This window comes from Carlito syrichta, unplaced genomic scaffold (genome assembly GCF_000164805.1).
Source record: "Carlito syrichta isolate Samal-C Ts95f unplaced genomic scaffold, Tarsius_syrichta-2.0.1 Scaffold304560, whole genome shotgun sequence".
In the NCBI taxonomy this organism is placed as follows: domain Eukaryota; kingdom Metazoa; phylum Chordata; class Mammalia; order Primates; family Tarsiidae; genus Carlito; species Carlito syrichta.
Window position 1 is genome coordinate 347,256 of NW_007248656.1, and position 22,110 is coordinate 369,365.

Genomic DNA, 22,110 nt, shown 5'->3' on the forward strand with positions numbered 1-22,110 from the left:
CCTGTTGTTGAACACTAGTAGCATACCGCTGCCTGCAAAGTGGGTGGAACAAGTTCTGCCTCACTTGACCAAGGGAAACACCTGTCCCCCAGGGCAATGACCCTGGTTGCCAGCTTATTGGGTCAAGGAAGGACATTGCAACAAAAATATCACCCATCCTCAACTGCTTTTGGTAAGAATGTTAACTATCTTTCTGAATTCTTTTTCAGAATTGCCAGTACCAGTAGTGAGCCATGATGGGTAGTGGTGCTTTTACTCCTGGGCACTGGGATTTATTACTACATCAGTAAAGTGTTTATATTTGCCCCATAAATTTATTACATAACTTCACTCACTTGCAAAGGAAATAAATACATATATATATATATATATATATATATATATATATACACACACACACACACACACACACACACACACATTTATACACATTTATAGTTGGACAAAAAAATTTCAATAGCCTGTCACTAAAAATTATCAACTTCTAATGACCTATTTTGAATTTCTCATCTTGTGTGGTAATTAAATCTGTTTTAAAGTAAGATCTCTGATGTGTGTGTATCAGTTGGCTCTGGTAATATGACTGCAGATGCCTGTGTGTTGAGTGGATTTGTACTGTCTGAGCCTGGGCACCTTACCTCTACCAGCGCTGGCAAACAAATATTTTCAAGCTGAATTCTGAAACAGAACACTTAGAGGGTACATTGATACCTCTTTTATTTCTTGCTTTGTCCTTAAGAAACAAGGAAAGATCAGAGATCTAAAAGAAAGTAATTATTTTTCCATCAATCAGACACACTCACTGTGAAGGGCTCTGGTGATAGTTTCTTGCTCAGCTCCAGAGCTCTGGGGGGACCTGGTGCTGGCTCCAGGTGAAGTGTTCTTTAGGTTTCTGGTTTTGTTCCCACCAAGTTAAACAATGAGTGTGTTCAGCAAACTTTTATTATGATAATTTTAAACCTATATAAAAGCAGAAAGGCTGGGCTCAGTGGCTCAGCCTGTAATTCCAATACTTCGGGAGGCCGAGGTGAGTGGATTGTCTGAGCCAGCGGGTTTGAGACCAGCCAGGCAACTTGGCGAAACCTCAACTCTACAATAAAAACAAAAATTAGCCGGGGATGGTAGTACACACCTGTAATTCTGGCTACTTGAAAGGCTGAGGTGCAAGGATCACCGGAGCCCAGCAGATGAGCGCTGGGGTGGCTGTGAGTGTGCCACTGCACTCCAACCTGGGTGACAGAGTGAGACTCCAACTCAAAAGAATAAATAAATAAAAGTAAAAGTAGACAGACTGGTCAAGTGAACCCCAGTACCCATCACCCACATTCAGGGGTTAACTTCATGGCCATCTGTGTTTCAAATATGCCTTCACCTGCTCCTACCCCACCCCCAATTACTTTGAAGCAAAAACCAGGCAATATAATTTTATTCGTGAATATTTCAGTAAATAAAAACCCCTCACAAAATCATTATTATATTTAAAAGGATTAATAGTATTTCCATTGTATTGAATAGCCAGTCAGTATTTAATGTTCTCACTTGCCTCATAATTTTTTTACAGTTCATATGTTAAAATTGATATTTTGGTAAAATTAAACATTTTTATAACTTTGAGGTATAATGGATAAACAGTCAACTTCACATGTATAAAGTACACAGCCTGGGGAGTTCAGACACAGGTCTGAACTGTCACCATGGTCAAGATCGTGACTGTTCCGTCATCCCAGAAGGCCCTGGGGCCCTTTATACCTTCTCACACCCTCTGCCCTGTCACCAGGCTTGCTCCCTGCTGCTCCCTACTGATGAGTTTGTGTTTTCTAGAATTTTTTGTAAGACTCAAGTAATATGTATCCTTTTGCTTGTCTGGGTGCTTTCACTCAGTTTGACTTGGGTTTCCTGTGATCAGAGAATAGGCTCTGTGATTTTGATCTTTTAAAATTCATTGAGACTTGTTTTATGGCCCAAGATATGATCTTTCTTGGTGAGTATGTCATGGAAAAGAGTGTATACTCTATTCTGCAGTCATTGGATGTATTATTTTATAATGTCAGTTAGATCATGGTGTGTGATTGTGTTTTTTGTGTCTTAACTGATTGGGTGTGTTTGGTCTGAGAAAGGATGTTAAGATCTCCTACAGTGACAATAAAATTGTCTATTTCTGTTTCTCCCTTTGTTCTGTCAATCTATGCCCAGTGTGTTTTGTGTTATCAGCCACATACGCATTTGTAGTTGTGCTGTCTTCCCAAGAAGTGGCTCTTGGACCATTATGCAGTGTTCGTCTGCATCACTTCAAGTCTTTTGCCTCGTTACATAGCTACTCCAGCCCTCTTAGGCTTACCGCTGGCATGGGTTATCTTTTTTGTGTGTGTTCACTTCAAGTCTGTCTGTGTCTTTATATTGAAAATGTGTCTCCTGCAGGCAGCATACCTTGAGTCTTGTTATCATCCACTCTATTGCTCCTTCCCTTCTAAGTGGAATATCCAGAACAGCACTGTCCAGCAGAACTTTCCGATGATAGAAATGTCCACTATGATAGCTGCTGGCCACCTCTGTCTATTAATTGTTTGAAATGTGATCAGTACTATTCGGGAACTAAAGTTTTAAACATTTATTTAATTTTCATTTAAATAGTGCATGTGACTTGTAACTGCCATATTGCACAGTGCCAGTCTGGACTATTAACATCTAATATAAATATTGATACAATTGAATTTAGGCCTACCATATAATACTTTTGTTTGTACACTCTGGTTTTTGTTTCTTTGTTTTCCCTTTTCTACCATCTTTTGGGTTATTTGGGGTTTTTTTGGCATTTCAATTAATTTATCTATTGACTGCCTTTTAAAATGCATGTGTGTGTGTATGTGTGTGTGTGTGTTTGTGTATTTTTTAAGCTATTTGGGAGGCTAATGTGGTAGAGATTTCTTGAGGCCAGTAGTTCCAGACCAACTTGGGTAACATAGTGAGACCCTGTCTCTGAAGAAAAAAAGAGAGAAAAAAAAAAGTCAGACATAGTGGTACACACACACACACACACACACACACACACACACACACACACACACACACCTGTAGTCCTAGCTACTCAGGAGGCTGAGGCAGAATTTGGTTGAGGCTGCAGTGGGCTATGATTGTGCCACTGTATTCCCACTTAGGCAATGTATTATATCTATATACATAGAAAAAAATTAGTAGATAATATAATTGTTGCTTTACTGGATAAAGAAAATGTGATGTATATATACCCACACACAATGTAATACTATTTAGCCCCCTCCAAAAAAGAATGAAATGATGTCTTTTGCAGCAACATGGCTGTTATCCTAAGTGAAATAACTCAGAAGTAGAAAGGCACATGCTGCATGTTCTCAGTTACTAAGAGGGAACTAAGTAATGTGTAGACATGGACAGAGATTGTGGAATAATAGACACTGGAGACTGGGAAGGATGGGGTAGTGAGAGGTGGGTAAGGGATGAGAAATTACTTAGTGGGTACGTTATTTGGGTGATGATTATACTAAAAAGCCCAGACTTCACCACGAGGCAGTATATCCATGTAAAATAGCTATACTTGTACCTCTTAAATTTATACTAATTAAAAAAAGCAAATAAATGAGTGGTCAGAAGACTACATACCTCCTCCCCCCAGCTAAACCCAGCCTGCTGCCTGTTTGTAGAAATAAAGTTTTATTGGCACACAGCCATGCCCATTTGTTTCTGTACCCTCTGTGACAGCTTTTGTGCTATTCCAGCAGAGTTGTTATGACAAGCACCAAATGACCTTGCAAAGCATTGCTTATTTATGGGAGGAAAAAAAAAACCAGCCCTGCTTTAGGGCTGCTTTAGTGGATTCCTCTAAAAGGGTTGATGGGGATAGAATTTCCTAAATTTTTGCATGTCAAAAACTGTTTTTCTGTAGCTTTGGAATTTGAGGGAACATTGAATACATAGTCCTTGGTTTATATTTTATTTTATTGAGATTTTTTAAATGCTATTTTATTGCTGTTTTAATAGTATGTTTGTTTTAAAAACTTGATGCCAGTCTAATTTTTAAAAATTTTTGTTGTTAATTGATCATTTTACTTGGAAGCCTTGAGGATTTGATTAGATTTTTATCTTTTTCTTTGAATTCTAAAGTTTTCCTAGGATATGTCTTGGAGTGGATTGTTTTGGATTAGTTTTCTCAGGTAAGTCTTTCAATGTGTGTGAGCTCACATTAAAATTGAAAAGTACTTGGATTATAATTTTAAACTTTAGGTTGTTACATTGTTGGTTTTTCTTCTTCAGGGTCCCTAGTAATAAAAATATTGTTCCTTCTTTGCCTGTATTCCATCTTCACTTCTTTCATTCCTATTCTTTTTTCGTGATGTTATTCCCATTTTCTTGACTGATTTTTCTGGCTTTAATGCCCGTTTTGAGTTTTCCTTTTAGTTGATTCTCCCCTGTGCTCTTTGTAATTTATCCTTCTTTTCTGTTATTATTTAGTCTTTTTCTTCCATCTCCCTCCTAAGTTAATGAGCACCCTTCATTTGTTTCTCTCTCTCTGTCTCTCTCTCTCTCTCTCTGGTTCATCCTATTTTAATTTTGTGTTTCTGATTCCAAGTGATTTTTCATATGCTCAAATGCTTGTTTGAGTATATCTAATTTTGTTTGCAACATAGACTTACATTTTATTCTGCTTCATAGTGGTTTTTCTTGGGTGGGGAACATTCTCCGCAGTTGATATGTGTAAAATTTTTTTGTCTCTTTTTTGAACAGTATTTTTGTAGGGACTTACTGAACTTCCTTTTGTTCATTCTTAATGGTCTGCGGGTGTTTATAAGATTCTTAGTTTAATAGCACCCTCTTCTGTCAGTGTTGCAAAGTCCAGGTACATGAGCTGGGTTAGTAGGTTTGGTTAGGTAATGATGGGAAGTTTTTAGTTCTCTAATTCTGTGATTCTCTTTTTCTTGCATGTCCCCATTTTTCTTATTTTTCTTTCTTGTTTGCTACTCAGTTGCTCAGGGTTTCTTCTTCTTTTTAACTTTTTTCTCTTCTCTGTAAGTGGCGACCCAAATAGTGCCCTTTAAAAGTGTGTCTGTCCTTTTAAATTATGCTTGCCCACCTTAAATTGCATATACCTTGAAATCTCTTCCTTGTAGACTGTACACTGATGTGCTTGGATGCTCTCCTAGTATTTTCAGATTTCAGGCTTTCTGGCTGTATTTTAAACTCTGCTGTAGGCTTCTTCTCTGGTGTTGGTCTCCCAGTTGTTCTTGGTTGTCCTTTGTGCATCAAAAGCCTTGCATCAGGCTGCAGGTGGGGCGAGAGCCTGAGAGATCACATTAGGGAGTCTGTGTTTTTCCCTCTTTTGATTTGCAGTTATTTTGTAGTTTCTGTATTCTCTTCAAACTGTGGTTTAGGCTGTCCTCTATAAACAATATATATTGCATTATGTAGTTTATACATTATATACATTATGTGTTATATGTTTAAATGTATATATAAAATATGTGTATATATAATTTGGAGAGCAAATTTTTGTGGCTAGGTTATCTTCAGCTGCCATAGACGGTTAGAAGAAAAAAATTAAGATTTTATTTTATTTTGCTATTTTTTTAGAGTCAGGGTCTCACTTTGTGGCTCAGGCTGAAGTACAGTGGCACAATCAAAGGTCACTACAGCCTCAGACTCCTAGACTCAAGTGATCCTCCTGCCTCAGTCTCCTGAGTAGCTGAGACTATAGACTTGCACCACTGTGCCTGGCTACTTTTTAAAATTTTTTGTAGAGATGGGTGTCTCACTATGTTGCCCAGGCTAGTCTTGAACTCCTAGACTCAAGTGATCCTATCTCCTCCTGTGCTGGGATTACAGGCATGAGTTACCATGCCTGGTCAAAAATAATATTTCTTATATACTCAGACACTTGCTATTTCTGCTACTTTTTCTTCATTTTTGAAGCTCTAAGCTGCCTGCTGGTATCTCCAACTTTGAGAACTGCCTGTAGTATTCAGCAGATTTGGAGGTAAAACATGCTCTTAGTTTTCTTTTACATGAAAATGTTTTTATCTAACCTTCATTTCTGAAGGATATTTTCAATAGATATTGACTTCTGGCTAGATTTTTTTTTCTTTTCAACACTTTAAAGTCATCGTTCCACAGTCTTTTGGCTTCTCAGTTTTCTGATAAGAAATCCATGGTAATGCCAATTGTCCTATGTGTGTGGTTACTTTTCTCTTTGGTTCCAGATTTTTCTGTCTTTTTTTCATCAGTTTGGTTATAATGTATCTAGATATAAGTTTCTTTGAATTTATCTTGCTAGACATTAACTGAGGTTCTAGGATCTGTAAACTGATGTCTTCCACTAAATTGGGGAAATTTTGGCCATTGTCCTTTCAATTATTTTTCATCTGTACCAATCTTTTTCTTTCTCCTCTCCTCTGATATTTCATTTAGACTTATGTTAGACCTTCTGACGTTTTTCTGTAGACCCCTGGGGCTCTGGATGCTTTTGCTAAGCCTTCTTCTCCTGTTCTGTGGTTTCAGTAATTTATATTGACCTATCTTCAAATTCACTGACTTTTTCCCTGTCATCTTCATTTTTACCATTGAATCCTTCCGATCACTTATTTTGAGATATTTTGTACTTTTTCAGTTTTTAAAATTTATGCTTGTTTCTCTTTTATAGTTTCTATTTCTCTGTTGAGATTTTCAATTTTTAAAATTTATTTCAAAAGTATTTACTTTTACCTGATGGAGCAGAGTTACAGTTGTTGCTCTAAAACCTTTCTCTGATATGCCCAGCATACATGCCATTTTGGTGTTGGTATCTGTTCATTGTTCTTTCTATTTTAAATGGGTCACACTTTACAGATTCTGTAGTCATTGTAAATGTTATATTGTGTGGACTCTGAATTTTCTTATAGTTCTTGCTAATAGGCTTTCACCCTGATTAGGTTCCAACCATAACCTCAGTCTCCCCTCTGAGGGTGGTGGGTCAAAGCTCGCCTTAGTTCTCAAAGCCTTTGCTGTGCTGTCATGGGTCTGTCCCACATATGCATGTTTCAGGGTTATACTGAGACTTGAGTGAGTGGGTTAATGCACAGACTTAGGGGACCCGTTTTCCCAGCTCTCTTCTCCAAGCAGGCTGCCTCTCAGTCCAACCTGCCCAGACTCCTTTCTGTTGTTCTTCTGGGCAGAAGGAGGGTGAGTTTCTTCTGGAGTTAGTGCCTTGTGCCCTCTGCTCCTCCTGTGTGTGTGGCCTAGCCTTGGGCCACGCCCTTAGGGGGAGAGGGATAGGAGGCTTGCCCTGTCTGCCACTTCTCCAGGTTTCTAGTCCCTCCGTGTTTGTTGCCTCTTCTCATTTATTTCTCAGCGTCCTCAGATGGTTGTGCTCTGTTTACAGTTTGTAACTGTCCTCTGGGGAAAGATGGGTTCTAGGACCTCCCGCTCCCATGCAAAAACCGGAGCTCCCATGGGCAGGTGTGTCAGTGTCTTGACGTTGGTCCCTTCTTCTATGCATTTCTTCATTTTTCTTGCCCTCCTTCTCCTTTGCTTTGTCTCCCTTTACCTGCATTCTATCTGCAGAAGAAATCCAGTGTTTTCCCCACACAGTTTTCCTGGGCTTGTTGCTGGCTGAATCCTGGTGGTAGCCCTTACCGTGTTCTCAGTCTCCTTGCCTCCTGTGATTGGTGTTCCGTATCAGTCTTGGGTTCAGTGCTTTCACCAGAATCCTTTGTGCTCTTATAGACTTCTATCAGGAGGCATGTCCTCTCTTGATCGATCTGTCAGCGTCTCTTTTGTGATGCTTATTAGCAGCCACTTTGTCATTGTCTAGGTCCATTATGTCATTAAGGATTATAAAATGGCTATGTTCTAATTCTTCCATTTCTTCTTTACTTATTAACTGGAATGTTTTTGTACAGAGTAACTTGTCCTCCTTGCTTGTTTTTCCAGTGATAGATTGTCTGAGGCAGGATAAATTCTTGCTTCATTCACTTTTATTTACCAGTTTTCCAAATAAAGGCCTAGTTCAACATAATGTTCTCATTTCAAGATGACCAATATGTGGAGGTTTTAATATTACTATGTACTTACAGATATAAACTTTTTTGTTTTAATCCATTCAAGATCATAATAGCTTATTCTAGATGGAGTTTATAATACCAGGTGAAGTTACACTTCCTGATATATGATTAATCCATCTATTGGGTAGAGATAACCGGAATGGCTTCTTTCCCCTTCATATATTCCTGAGAAAGTTAAATCATGTCTTTGCTGAGTGAGATTACCTGGTGCCAGAGGATGGGGTTTCCAAACTTGGCCTTTCATCATAAGCTACCTGTATTGGTTATAAATTTACCTCCAGTCTGTTTCAGGAAAGCTTTGTGTGGAGCCTTTTGATGTAAATGAAACGTGAGACTGGAGACTCTTTGATTTGTGGTTCTAGAGACATGATAGCATCAATTGCTGTCATTCAGTGCTGTGGTCTTTTCCATAATCATTCATTATTTTTCTTCTGAAATTTTTCATGGTAAAGATCTTGTCATTTTGATAACAGTTTTCAAATGAAATGTGACACTTGATCTGTTTAGGTTACATTTCTGGGTAACCTTTTTTAAAATGTGCTGAAACATTACTCTTTTTCTTATGCATCATTTTGTGCTTTTGAAATGTCCTTTCACCTTAGCTTTTTGTATTTAGGCGGCACCTGAGGGCATCACCACCTAGTCAGGGAGGTCCAGGGCACACTCAGGGTGTGGGGAGCAGTGGCAGGATGCCCAGCCTGGATGAGTACCCAGGTTTCAGGGCTCACAGTCTAGTGGGAGGGACTATGAAGGGCTTTCCATGACCAGAGGAAAAGGAGTTCACAAAACCAGCCGAGAGTACAGTGGGGGATGGTCTAGGGACAACCTGGAGCTAAGAGTATGTGGGGGAGTGAATGAGGGTCAGCATTTTTGGTGGGGGTGGTAGCCCCAGGCTGAAGGTGAACTAATGTGTTGTGCTGTGCTGGGTACCGAGTCAGGTAGACTGAGGACGAGTTCTTAGAGGTTCTGATATTCTCAGTTCTTCTCCATATGGTGCACCGACCAGTCCCCATTAGCGTTAGGGCTGTTTCTCGTGCTTCTGGTTTTCTGTGGCCCCCCGATGTGGTGGTGACTTCTACACACATATATCTGCAAACCAGCTCAGCTGCAGTTCCTTCACCACTTTATTTGTTTGAGGCGATACCCTGTGTATTGCTAGTAAAATCTAGTTGTTCCCAGGTCGTTGAAATCCAAGGGTGCTTCCATGTGATGATGTTTGTTTAAAGAGTGGTGTGGCCTTGTAACTTCCTCTCCTCCCCCATCACATCAGTGGGCAGAGGGTCCCTTCTGTCTGCTGATGTCTGGCCTCCACTGTAGGGGCTCTGCTAGGAGCACAGCCATTTAATATACTCTTGCTTCTGAGGAAACCAAGCCATTCTTGTTTGAATTAATGGGACCCTCTGCAATGGCTGCATGAAAGTGTGTACTTAAGGCTCCTGATACAGTTTTCCATGTAGACGGAAGTCACGTGTTAAGATGCAGACCCATTGATGTTCAGTGGTAATTTATCATGTTATAACTATCCATAATCTTACTTTTCATAGTCAAATGCCTGAAATCTTGCCAACTTGGGGAAACAGTGTACAGGGCGACTCCAAAAACCTGGGATTTATTTTCACAAAATTGTGTATTTATTTTTACATGTTTAAACTTCAGTCACCTTCAGAGTGCTCTCCGTTTGATGCAGGACACCTATTGAGACGCTTTTCCCACTGCCCAAAACAGTTTTTGAACTCATCAATTTTGATGCCTTTTAGTGCTTTTTGTTTCACCTCCTCCATATCGGCAGAACGCTTCCCTTGGAGGACTTTTTCCATCCGGAGAAGCACAAAAAGTTGCTTGGGGTGAGGCCTGGCGAACAGGGAGGGTGGGCACAAGGGTCATGCCGTTTCTGGCCAGAAACTGCTGGCCACTCAGCACAGCGTGGGCAGGTGTGTTGTCACGCTGGAAGGGCCAGTCACTCGTTTGCCACAACTCAGGATGTTTCTTTTGCAGATCATGATGCAACCTTTCCAGAACTTACAGATAAAAACTTTGGCTGGCCATTTAACTTCAAGTGTGCTGCAAGGGGCCCGCCCTCCAAAAGAAAACTCTGGGGTTTTGGGGTTCCCCACTCGTATTTATGTTGTTGATACAGTTCAACTCATGTTGAGTCCATTAGAAAGTAAGTATTGTTGAGCAATTGTGTAGGAGATGTGGAATTTAAACACACATGCCAAGAGGAGTTGTTTGTTTGGGTCACTTATCTAAACTTACAACCCATCAAAGTTTAGTTTCAGATACTATTAATTTAACTTGGAAAATCTTTGGTTTGCCAGTGAAAACCTATTAAGTATGGGTTTTTTCCCCCCAAGAAGTATGATTTAGTCAGGGTGAAGTATGTAGAAAGAATGCAACTATTAAAGACATGGCTGCTCCTGGCTGCAGGTCTGTCATGACCGTGAGGTTGATGTGTTGGCCAGACTGTGTTCTCTGAAGGCTGCCCAGCGGGGCTGAAGAACCCATTGCCTTGGCAGCTTATTCACCCACCTGGCAAATCCATGTGGGCTTTGAATGGAGGCCTCAGGTCCTCCAGAATGACAGCATGAATCTAGCAAGGGGTCTTGTGTGCAGCCCCAAGAGGAATTGAGGCTGCGTGCTGTGTGGTGTGGTGCAGTCCCCAGACCCCACAATGAGGTTGGAGCCCCCAGCATGTGGTTGTGAGACTTGGGAAGGAGCTGAGACCTCACTAGCCCTGGGAACTTCAGGGACACGCAGCCTTCCTGAGTCTGGCTTCCTTGCGGTGAGGGTCCCAGATGGAGCATCTGGTGCTAGTGTCCTGAGTGTGTCTGGAGGCTGCTGTGCTCACTTGATGCTTTGTCCAGTTTACCCCTGCACCTACAGCAGAGCTGGCTCCAGCTCCTGGCATTGCGTGTGTAGCAGGCCCAGGTGGGAGGTGTCAGGTGGGCTCTGCATGAGTCCAGGGTTGGGCTTCATTCCCAGCAGGCTTAGCTCTGCAGAGCTGGACTCATGGGGTGCAGCTGAAGTGGTGGCCAAAGCTGGACCCCTGAAAATGGGATCTTAACTCTAAGAGAGCTCAGCGGGTAGAACGCTGGCAGTGGGGAAAGCAGTGATTCTTAGTGGAGACAGATTTAGGGGCAGAGTCTTGGGGATGGCAGTCAAGTACATAAATCACACTGAGCATGAGCAGAGTGGCAGAATAGCCCAGGGGTCAGAGCAAGGAGCAGTCAGCCTTCAGTAGCTGATGGTAGGGTCCCAGCAGGTGTGCGTTAGCTCATCACGTCAACACCTGCAGGAGGGCCCTCAGGCTCTGTCTCCTTTGTTCCTCCCAACAGGTCCTTGACTCTGCACTGTGGATATCTCCATTTTACAGAGAGGGAATGAGGCTGAGGGCCTGCATTACACACGGGACATCACGACAGGGACTGTGCTACTCAGAAGCAGTGAACTGCACTGAAGGCAGGGATGACAGTGAGGTCTGAGGCTACAGGCCTGGAAGGCTGCGGGAGAGCAGCACATGTGGTGGAGGGCGGTTGAGGGGGCAGAACTCTGCCTGGCCAGCGGAGCACATGGACATCTACGTGAGCTCTCCATACTCTATTGATGGGCGTGGGCTGGAGAGCTGTTATCTCAGCACTGATGGGGAAGGGAATGGCACCTCTGTGGGCCCTGTCCCCACTCTGGTGTGGCAGGCTCCCTGCGCTGAGGGCTGATGGCTTGGGCCAAGCCCCCTGGCTGCCTTCTCCTCAAAGTGACCAGCGACTAGGGCACACCTCACAGGCACAGCTCATGGCCTGGCAGAAGGGCTAGGGCCAGTCTTTGGTGGCCCACAGTGCCTCCAGCCACTCTTTCCTCTTGTCTTCTGTGTGACCAAGAAGACAGGTAGAGGTTGTTTTTTTCCAGGTGGAGCGTTGGACAGGTTCTCCCTGGTCAGGGCCTGGGTGGCCAGCCCTTGGCAGGGTAGAGGACATGCATGGTGGCCTGGTAGAGGCAACACGACCTCTTCTGCGTTCTGGAGACACTTGGGCAGATCTGGAGCCCACCCCGCCCTCCTCCACCTTGGAATGCCCAAGTGTACACAGTTTTGCCTCCAGGAGAGGCCTGGTGACACTCAGACCGCTGGTGCTGGAGGGTTGTCCGTTCTGAGGATGTTGTTTTGAGCACAGCGCAAGTGGACAGGCCGGTTCTTTGGGAAGAACATTTGGCCGTCCTCTGGGAGAGGTACAGTAGCCTGGACGCGAGGGCGTGGGGCTGTCTGGCCTCATGAGTGCTGGGGCAGCCTGTGCCCGTGCTCAGCGTGGGAGAGCCTTGCCAGGAGGTGCATGGTTAGAGCCCAGGCTCTGCCTTGCTGGGTGTCCACTTGCTTAGCTGTACCCCGGGACCGTGGCAAGCTGTTGGGCTCTTGGGAGGCGGGTAGTGCCTGTAGGTCTGCTGTATCCTAGTGAGCCCCTTCCATGTTCCCGAGCCCAGCACAGATGCGACTGACTCCTTCCCTACTCCTGCCTTCTCCCCCTCCCCCTAGGATGCTCCCTGCCTAGGCTAGGTCCTCCAGTAGCGCTGGGGCCCTGCCTCTCGACATCTGACAGTGGGCCCTGTGCTTGGGCTTACCCCTGTGAGGTGCTGCCCCCTCAGGCTCAGGAGAGTGGGGCCAGTGAGTACCTTGCCTCCTCCTGCTCAAGTGACGTGTGGTTACCCTGGCTGCTTGCTTGTGCCCCACCTAAGTTTGCTGCTGGGAAAGACATGGTCTTTGTCCAGGTTATGTGGCCATCAGGGCTGTCCGGAGCAGTGAGGTATAGAGCACGGAAAGGCAGCTGGACAGTGCTCTGAGAATTCTTATCCTTGAGTCTTCATAGAACTTCTTGATGGAAGTCACTATCAAGAAGCTGTCAACAGGGATACTTATTCTGCTGCTCTTTAGCTATGAAAGTTTAGGAAGTTTAGAAAAGATTCAGCATGCTCCAGTGGGGATTAGTAAGTCAGAATCCTTGCTGGAGATCTCAGAGATGCATACTCTGAGGGATGCGGGAAGCTGGATGGCAGTACAGCGTGGGGTAGGGTGGGGCGGGTAGACCAGTGACTGTGATGCCAGGCTCAGGTTCCTGCCTTGCCACTTAGTGGCTGTGTGATCGGGCAAGTTGTTGCTGTGTGCCAGTGCCTGCCTATGCTATAGATAGGATGGCAAAGCACCTGCCTCATACACACACTAACATGTGCACATGTACACATGCAAACACACATTCACATGTGTACACACATGCATGTGTATCCTTGTGTACACACACATGCTCACATGCATCTTCACACATGTTCACGCACACGTATGCACACACACATACACACGTACACATGTGCTTACACATGCTCATGTACACATTCATGTAGTGCACATATGCACACACAATGCACACACATGCTGATACATGCTCATGCACACACACATGCACATGTGCCTGCCCACACTTGCACCCTAGTTAAGGGACATACCCAGGTGTTAATGGTGGCTGTCTTGTGAGATTATTACTTGTTTACCTTAGTACTTTTCAGGTGCTCTGCAATCAATGTGTATTTTTTTTTTTTTAGTTGGAGTCTCACTCTGTTGCCCAGGCTGGAGTGCAGTGGCACACTCATGGTCACCCCAGCGTCAACCTGCTGGGCTCTGGCGATCCTTCCGCCTCAGCCTTCCTAGCAGCCGGAACCACAGGCATGCTACCACACCCAGATAATTTTTTTGATTTATTGTAGAGATGAGGACTTGCCAAGTTGCCTGGGCTGATCTTGAACTTACAAGTTCAGGCAATTCACTCGCCTCGTATTTTTTATAATTGGAAAACATGCCCCTAGATTATTAAAGGTTCTAAGAAATCCTGAGACTTTTCTGAGGGATTTATAGTAACGGGAAAATGGAAGACCCCAGAAGAAAAAAATGCCTGGAAGCACAGAGGTGAGGTGATTCCCAGAATCTTATAAAAAGAACCCTTGGCCACAGGTGTGTGGCCCTTGTCCCTGCCACCCTGCCGGCCCCTGTGGTGCCCAGGTTTTGGGGCACATGGAAGAGACAGCATGGTGCCTGGCTCTAGTGTCCCTGACTGTATGCTTCTTTCTCCCCAGGTTGTACACACGCACAAGCCGCACTTCATGGCCTTGCACTGTCAGGAGTTTGGAGGAAAGAACTACGAGGCCTCCATGTCCCACGTGGACAAGTTTGTCAAGTAAGTACGGGCAGGTGTCCATGTGTTCCTGCTTCCCTGAGGGCTGTGGGGTGCCAGCAAGGGGCTTGTGCAGATAATGTGCTCCTGACCTTCACCATATGGGACTTGCCTGTGGGTCACCTTGACTGAGCTCGTTTTCCAGAGACAGAAGGAGTGGCCCGGACATGTGGCCATCTGCTCCCTCAGGCCCTGGGGTGGGGGTACAAGGCTGCCAAGTGCCGAGGGACAGCCACTTACCTCCAGAAGGGGTGAGGGTCTGCTCCCTCAGGCCAGGGACGCCAGCCCCAGAGGCTGGGCGGAGCAGTCCCTGTCAGTGTGAGCTTGAGGCTGCACAGCACAACTGTGGCCAGCTGTGGTGGACAACAGACAGGATAAGCTTCTGCCTAGCAGCATTTGTCCTAGGGAGCTCAGTGCCAAGCCTTAGTTGTCTGTGGAGGGGAAGTCTCCGTAATTTGGAAGGAGGCGCCATACGTGTTGTCCCGATGCACATATTCTGTAGCTCCCAAGAGGGCAGGCCCCCCTCGGTCTTGCTTGGAAAGAGGGGCATTGTGGCCTCAGGGTGGTGCTTGGGGTGGACGTGTTGGGGCAGGAGCAGGCAGGCAACTCCGCCTTGAGTGCCTCGTCCAGAATGGGATCCCTGTCAGACCATCGATGCCAATGGTGCCAGAGGGTCCTCCTTCCTCTGGTTTGGCCTTCCAGCTGAGGGCCGTGGGAAGCCCTCATCTGCTCCCAGGCACTGTTGCCCCCATTCTGCCTTCACCCGCGGGATCTTACATTTGGAAGCTTCCTGGTTGTGACCAGACTCACCAGAGAGTGAAGAGGGAGAGCAAACATTTTTGCTAGGGGTTTCCAAACTATAAATGTACTTTTCAATGGGAAAATGGACTGCGATTCTGGAAGAATGGAGGAACCTCATCAGGATTGCATTTGGTCTTCTTTATTCTTCCTGGGACATGACTTTAAAGGAAATCATTTAGAAGGTCACAACTGTGAACATAGCTGATTTATCAGAAGTTCTCAAGAAGAAACATTGATGCTGACATGCTTGGAGCCATCCTTGAGTAGGAGGTGACTTCTCCAAAGGCTGCAGTCCCAATGGCCCTGGCGCTGCCCGGGATTGGGTTCTGAGCACCTGGCCCTTGGCCTCAGTTCACTCCCCTGTAGGTGCTGTCCTGAGGGTCTCTGGTGGCCATGCCAGCTCCAGCCCTTGGCTGCCCCTTACCCCCCCAGTCTGCAGCTGGCATGAGTTTGAGGAGAGGAGCAGTCAGTGCTGCCCCCAGCTGCTCAACCCTGCCTGCTGATGAGGACTGTCCTGTCTGCAGAGGGACACTGGGGGCCAACTCATTCACAACTGGGAGTGTCTCCCACACGGTATGTGACTGACGGAATGCCATTGAAATATTCCTGTGAAGGACTGCTTGGCGTTGCTTCCCAGAGGGTGAGAGGATACCATGTGTACCTCCTGTGGCTGGACCCGGCCTCTCCTGACCTGCTCTCCCAGGCCTGCGTGGGCCTGCATGGAGCTACATTCAGGCTTGTGGTTCTGGCCTTGGCCAGGCAGCCTGGACTGAGAGCTGGATTCTGCAGTGTGGGTGGAGCTGAGAGGCAGCCTCAGCCTCTCTGCTAAGCTCATTCCCCTGTGTCAGGGGCTCCTGCTGAAGGTGGGCAGGGACAAGGTGGGAGGTTCCTGGCGATGCCACCCAGGCTGTAGGCTCTCCTGGGGGAGCTGCTGGAGCCATGCTTGGGAGCAACAGGACAAGCTCCTGGCCTGGCTAAGGGTTTGGCTCTCTGCGGATTTCCCTCCTGCTTGGACTGCCTGCCCCCTTCTGCCCAGGTGGCCTCTCTGAGCACATAGCCCTCCAGGTGACACAGTTAGGGCCAGGACTCCCTGAATGTGTGTCCATGGTTGGCCTGCTATGGGGATGTTGATGGCTGGTTTTGTCCACAGTCTGAGGTGCCTGGGCCACATCTGGGTTTTGGTTGGAGTCTGGGTCTCGTGCAAGAGTGGAGCTGGGAAATGCTTTGTTAGCTACAGATACAGATATAGATACCTGAGGCCACTTGATCTCAGGTAGAAGCCCGACATTGCCTGTGTTCACACTGACAGTGACAGGCACTCTCCCTGCAGGTATTCTGAAATACCTTCTGGACAGAGCAGAGGCAGCATGTACTGGGGCCAGGGTCATCTTGCACAGAGCCTCCAGCAACCTGGCCCCAGGTGGGAAGTGCTGCAGAGCAGAGTCAGCCTGGTCTGGGTGGTACCAGCCCACCAGAGCAGTGCACAGGGCTTTCCACCTGCAGTCACAACGCACTCACCCAGAACAGCTGGGAACTGGAGCTGCTTTCTTCAATGAAAGTTCAGAAGACATGTTTCTTCAGACAAGAAAACCCCAACTATGATCTGTTGATCTGTTTGAACACATATGAATAGATCACATTGTACTGTTCCATTTGTGTATTATAAAGTTGCTATAGCTAAAGTCTGATTCCCTCTCCCAGTACTACTCATTTCTGGTACCCAGCTAACAGAAAAGAACATATGGCCCGGAAAGTAATTGGTACCTCTACATTGTAAAGTGTTGCTACTGTGGGTATGTGCTTCCTAAAATATAGTCTCAGAGTAACTTGTATCTCATATGTTGGGTAAAGGAAATGTTTAGAAGATCCTTATGTAGAGGAGGTATCAGTTATAACTCTTGCCCCTCTAGTCTTCAGGAATCTCATTGATGGTGATGACAAAAACTCAAGGTTACTAGGAATACAGGAAGTCTTTAAAGAGTTGATGAAAATGTGTATTACAAAAAAACTGTACATGGATTTCTTTTTTTCCCCACCAAAATAAATGTGTACTATCTTGTTATAACATGTCTGCAGTGGATCTGGTTTGAGGCACTAAGCAGGATATTGGTTAAAAAAGAGCCCCTTTCAGAGCCACATGAATTCTCCTAAAATTTAAGCAAGAACAAACAACAAGTTTATGATGACACTTGGGTGCAAGAATGGTGAAATCATTTATGCTTTACGAAAAGTTTATGGGAACTATGCCCCAAAGAAATCAGCAGTTTACAAGTGAATAACTCATTTTAAGAAAGCTGAGATGATGTTGAAGGTGGCGCTCAATAGCAGCAGACCATACACGTCAGTTTCTGAGGAAAATAATTCATCTGGTTTGCTCCCTAATTGAGAAACGTTTATAATTAACAGCAGAAATAATAGCCAACACCACAGACATCTCAACTGGTTCATCTCACACAATTAGGACTAGAAAATTAAAGTTGAGCAGACTTTCCACTTAACTGGTGTCAAAACCGTTGTGCCCAGATCAGCTGCAGATGAGCAGAGCTTTCAATGGGAATTTTAAACAGGGGGATCAAGATTCTGAGGCATTTCCTCAAAGAATTGTAACAGGAGATGGAACATGGCTTCACCAGAATGATCCTGAAGACAAAGCACAAGCACAGCAATGGCTACCAGAAGTGGGAGTGGTCCAGTCAAAGGAAAAGCAGACAGTCAAGGGCAAAGGTCATGGCAACAGTTTTTGGCATGCCGAGGCATTTTGTTTATTTGCTTTCTGGAAGGCCAAAGCATGATAACATCTGCTTATTATGAGAGTATTTTGAGAAAGTTAGCCATGGCTGTTGCGGAAGAACTTTCGAGAAGGCTTCGCCAGAGTCTTTTCCACCATTTTCATGCTCCTACTCATTCCACTCGTCAAACAAGGACAGATTTGCAAGAGTTTCAATGAAAATTGTTAGACATCCACGTTATAGCCCCAATTTGGCTCTTCTGACTTATTTTTGTTTACTAATCTTAAAAAAATCTGTAAAAAGCACCCATTTCCCCTCAGTTAAAAAAGTAAAAAAGACAGCATTGACATGGTTAGATTCCTAGGACCCTCAGTTCGTTAGGGGTGAACTAAATGGCTGGTGTAGCCATTTGTGAAACTGTCTCCAACTTCATGGAGCTTATGTTGAGAAATAAAGTTTATATTTTTCTTTTTATTCCATTTTCCCACAAAGTTTTAGGAGTCTCCTCATAAACATAGTAAAAAATATTTTGTTATTTAATTACTCTATATAAATATAATACAAATGAAAAATAAAAATGTGTAAGACTTTTGGGTAAAACAGCTGCAGAGTGTTATTGAAGACCATTTTGGTGGATGGTGTTTTTCCACAGGGGCCACACAATAAAGCCCATCCTCTGTATCCCCAAAATTAAGGCCCTGACACGTGTTGTGGGGGCCTCTTGTCCCCTCCCCTGGACTTCAGATGTGGCTTGACTTTCTCACAGCATGCAACCCTTCTATGACCAGCCTCACAGGTCATGAAACTTCACTTCGCACTTTGTTGGTTGAAACAGTCACAGGGCGTCTGGATCCATACGGAGTAGCTAATCCCTCTCAGCCTGGTGCCACCATGAGCATGACGAGCCTTCAGATGGTCCAGTCTCTGTCAGTCCAGCCACCTAGTCCTCGCTGTCCTGGTACTGGGTGTCATGCAGTGGCAGAAGCCCTTCGTGTTGAAGTCCCAACACACAAGGTCCTCAAGGATAACAAAGGGGTGATTTTCAGCTGCTAAAAACAGCTGCCAGATTTCCCCCAAATAATCCAAAATCTTCTGAAATCTTTTTCTTGGCATTTTTTCCTAATACTCAACAAACTAATAATAAAATTACTGTAGAAAAGTAAAAGGTCAAGAGTAGCTAAAATAATTCTGAAGAAAAACAAGATGGGTGTTTGTTGTTTTTTTTGAGTTGGAGTCACTCTGTTACCCAGACTGGAGGGCAGTGGCACACTCACAGCCACCTTGGCATCGACCTGCTAGGCTCTAGTGATCCTTCCAGCTCAGCCTTCCAAATAGCAGGAACTACAGGCACATGTTACGACGCCCAGCTAATTTTTGATTTATTGTAGAGATGAGGTCTCACCAAGTTGCCCAGGCTGATCTTGAACCTCTGGGCTCAGGCAATCCACTTGCCTCGGCTTCCCAAAGTGCTGGGATCACAGACTGAGCCGCCGGGCCCAGCTGATGGGTGTTCTTATGCAGCTAGACCCCAGGCTTATTGTGAAGCAGTTGACAGGGAGGTGTCATGCAGGTACAGACCTGTAGGTTGAGCAGAGCAGAGTCAACATTTGGCCCAGACTCTCCCCAGCTGTACCTGGATACCCAGCACGCGGTGATATGGGCTGTAGCATGGGGATTGTTGGTTTCCATTGTTGGGAAAATGAAATTCCCTGCTTCACATCATATATAGCCACTTCTCACTCACCTGCCATAAGAATGAATTTAAGTTGTAGTATATAAGTGTATATAAGTGTAAAAGGCAATATTTTAAAAAATCAGTCTAAAATACAGGAGAATATCTTTATAGTGACAGAAAGAGATTTCTTTAAAAATATGCAGAAAGATTCTTGTTCCATGGCTACCATGGAACAGCAGACCACTACCTCTGTCACTGAGTAAGGCAGAGGGTAGGGACCCAGCCACTAATAAATGGAGACACCTTGAACACTTTTGGATGGGTGAAGTACCCTGTACCCAGCAAAGGTCTCTTTGAACACGTGGAGACCAGAAGGCGACGGAAGATGTGGGAATCTGGATGCCATGCACCAGGCTCGCACAAGAACTGAAGCCCTGCCTGGCAGATGAAAGTGGGTGAATGAGCCAGAGATGCTTTGGGGCTGTTCGCCCACTCTTAGCTGTGTGCGAGTCATTGGTCCCACATGGGAGGAGACCTGGGCAGGGTGCAGTGGTGGGTAACCACAGCCCAAGTGGAACAAGAGAAAGACCCATGCAGGGCTAGCTGCTGTGAGCACAGCTTCCCACTAGGCTGGTGGCTCACAGGTGGGGAGGGCCTGCCTACAGAGCGAACCTGGTTGGTGTGCACTGCCAGTGGCTAGTGGCAGTCTCTCCAACCAGATCAGGAAGAACCCCCGCCAAGCCCTGCATCCTGGTAGGGCAGAACCCACCCCCTTCTCCGCAGCAGAGAACTTGCTCCATTTCAAAAGCAGAGAACAGACTTGCAAACGGAAGGAGCAACATGAAAGACACATGAGGGCTCTCCCGGCGAGAAGGCTCCTGGGTTATAGGCCACCGACAGCCAACTGCGACCCATTTCCCTGCAGAGTGCTAACAGTGGGGGCTGAAAGCTGGTCTGACTTGGATTGGCAGTAGGAGAGATTCTGCAATCACAGAAACTGGCCACAAGATGGAGCAAGGAGCAGCTATGAATGCCTCTCTGTGTCTGACTGAGGGACATATTGTTGAACCACAGAAAGGTCCCTAGAACAGAGAGTAATTGCATAGCTTCAGAACATCAAATCAAAAGAGAAAGTATAGAGAGCAAAGAGAGACCTGTCACGAATAAAAATCAATGAAAAAATACGGACGGCCCTCAGAGTCATAAAGAGACAACGTCTGAAAGCTATCAGAGTACAAACAATGGAAATCCCCCAGAATGACCTGCTCCCCTCAGAATAATCTGCTCCCCCCCCCAGAATGACCTGCCCCAGATGACAGCTGCAGAAATTAGAGATTGGATGACAAAAATGAACAGTAACCAAGGTAACTAGAAATGAAACTCAGTGAAGTCATACAGGAAGTAAAAGCAGATTTACCCAATTTCAAAAACGCCCATTCTGAAGTAATGGAAATGAAAAGCTTCATCCTGGAAATTAAGAACACTGTTACAAGCATAAGAAGCAGGTGGAGGAAAAAAATCTCAGAACTCAAAGACCAAAATATGGAATTTACCTGGTCCATCAACAACATAGAAAAATAACTTAAAAAGAAGGAGCAAGGCATTTGAGAGATGTGGGGTTATGTCAAGAGGCCAAATCTACACCTGATTGGTATCCCTGAAGCAGAAAGGGAAACGGAAAACGCCATGGAACAAGCATTCCATGAAGTCATTCAAGAAAACTTTCTACATCTCACTGGAAAGGTAACCATCCAAGCACAAGAGATTTAGAGAACCTTCACAAGGTACCATGAGAAGACCATCCTCAAGGCTCATAGTAATCCACTGCCGCAAAATAAACATGAAAGAAAAATCATAAAGGCAGCAAGAGAAAAAGGTCAGACTGCCTACTGGGGAAGACCCATTAGAAGGAACTGGAGTCTAATCTTAAATGTGCTTAAAGATAAGCACTTCCAGCCAAGAATTTCCTATCCTTCCAAACAAAGCTTCATCAGTGATGAATAATTAAAATCCTTCCCATACATTCAATCCCCAAGAGAATATGCTGCCTCCAGACCAGCCCTTCAGGAGATGCTTAAGAAGGTGTTGAACACAGGAAAAAAGAAAAAGGAAAAAAAAAAAGAGTCATACCATCACAAAAGTACAGGCAAGCGCAGAGTTAACAGAATATACAGAGCATTCACAAAAATGAAAATACGCATATATACAAATAAAAGTAAACAGGAAACAAAGCAAGTTCCTAAGAACCTTATGACAGGGATATACTCTCACATTTCAGTAATCAAGTTGAATGTGAATGGACTAAATGCACCACTGAAGAGACATACAGTGGCAAACTAGATAAAGAAGCACTATCCAACAGTCTACTGCCTCCAAGTAACTCATCTCACTGCAAAGGACACCCATAGGCTCAAAATTAGAGGATGGTAAGCAATCTTTCATGTAAACAGAAAGCAAAAGAGGGCAGGTGTAGGTATGCTGATATCTGACAAAGCAGTCTTCAAACCATCAAAAGTTAAAAAGGATGCAGAAAGATACTACATAATGATAAAAGGCTTAATCCACCAGCAAGAAATAACCTTCCTATACATATATGTACCCAACACAGGAGCACCAGGTTTTATAAAACAACT

The 22,110-nt window shown here is 44.9% G+C and overlaps 1 protein-coding gene across 2 annotated transcripts in view; it reads left to right on the top strand.

Annotated features, from left to right (window-relative positions):
• The window catches only part of INPP5A (inositol polyphosphate-5-phosphatase A), a 184,798-nt gene that overhangs the window by 19,378 nt on the left and 143,310 nt on the right, over positions 1–22,110 (top strand). For both annotated transcript variants that reach the window (XM_008060225.1, XM_008060226.2), the window contains exon 2: positions 14,175–14,275. In XM_008060225.1, coding sequence (XP_008058416.1) covers positions 14,202–14,275 — 74 coding nt within the window. In that variant the 5' untranslated portion in view covers positions 14,175–14,201. The remainder of the gene's footprint in view (positions 1–14,174; positions 14,276–22,110) is intronic.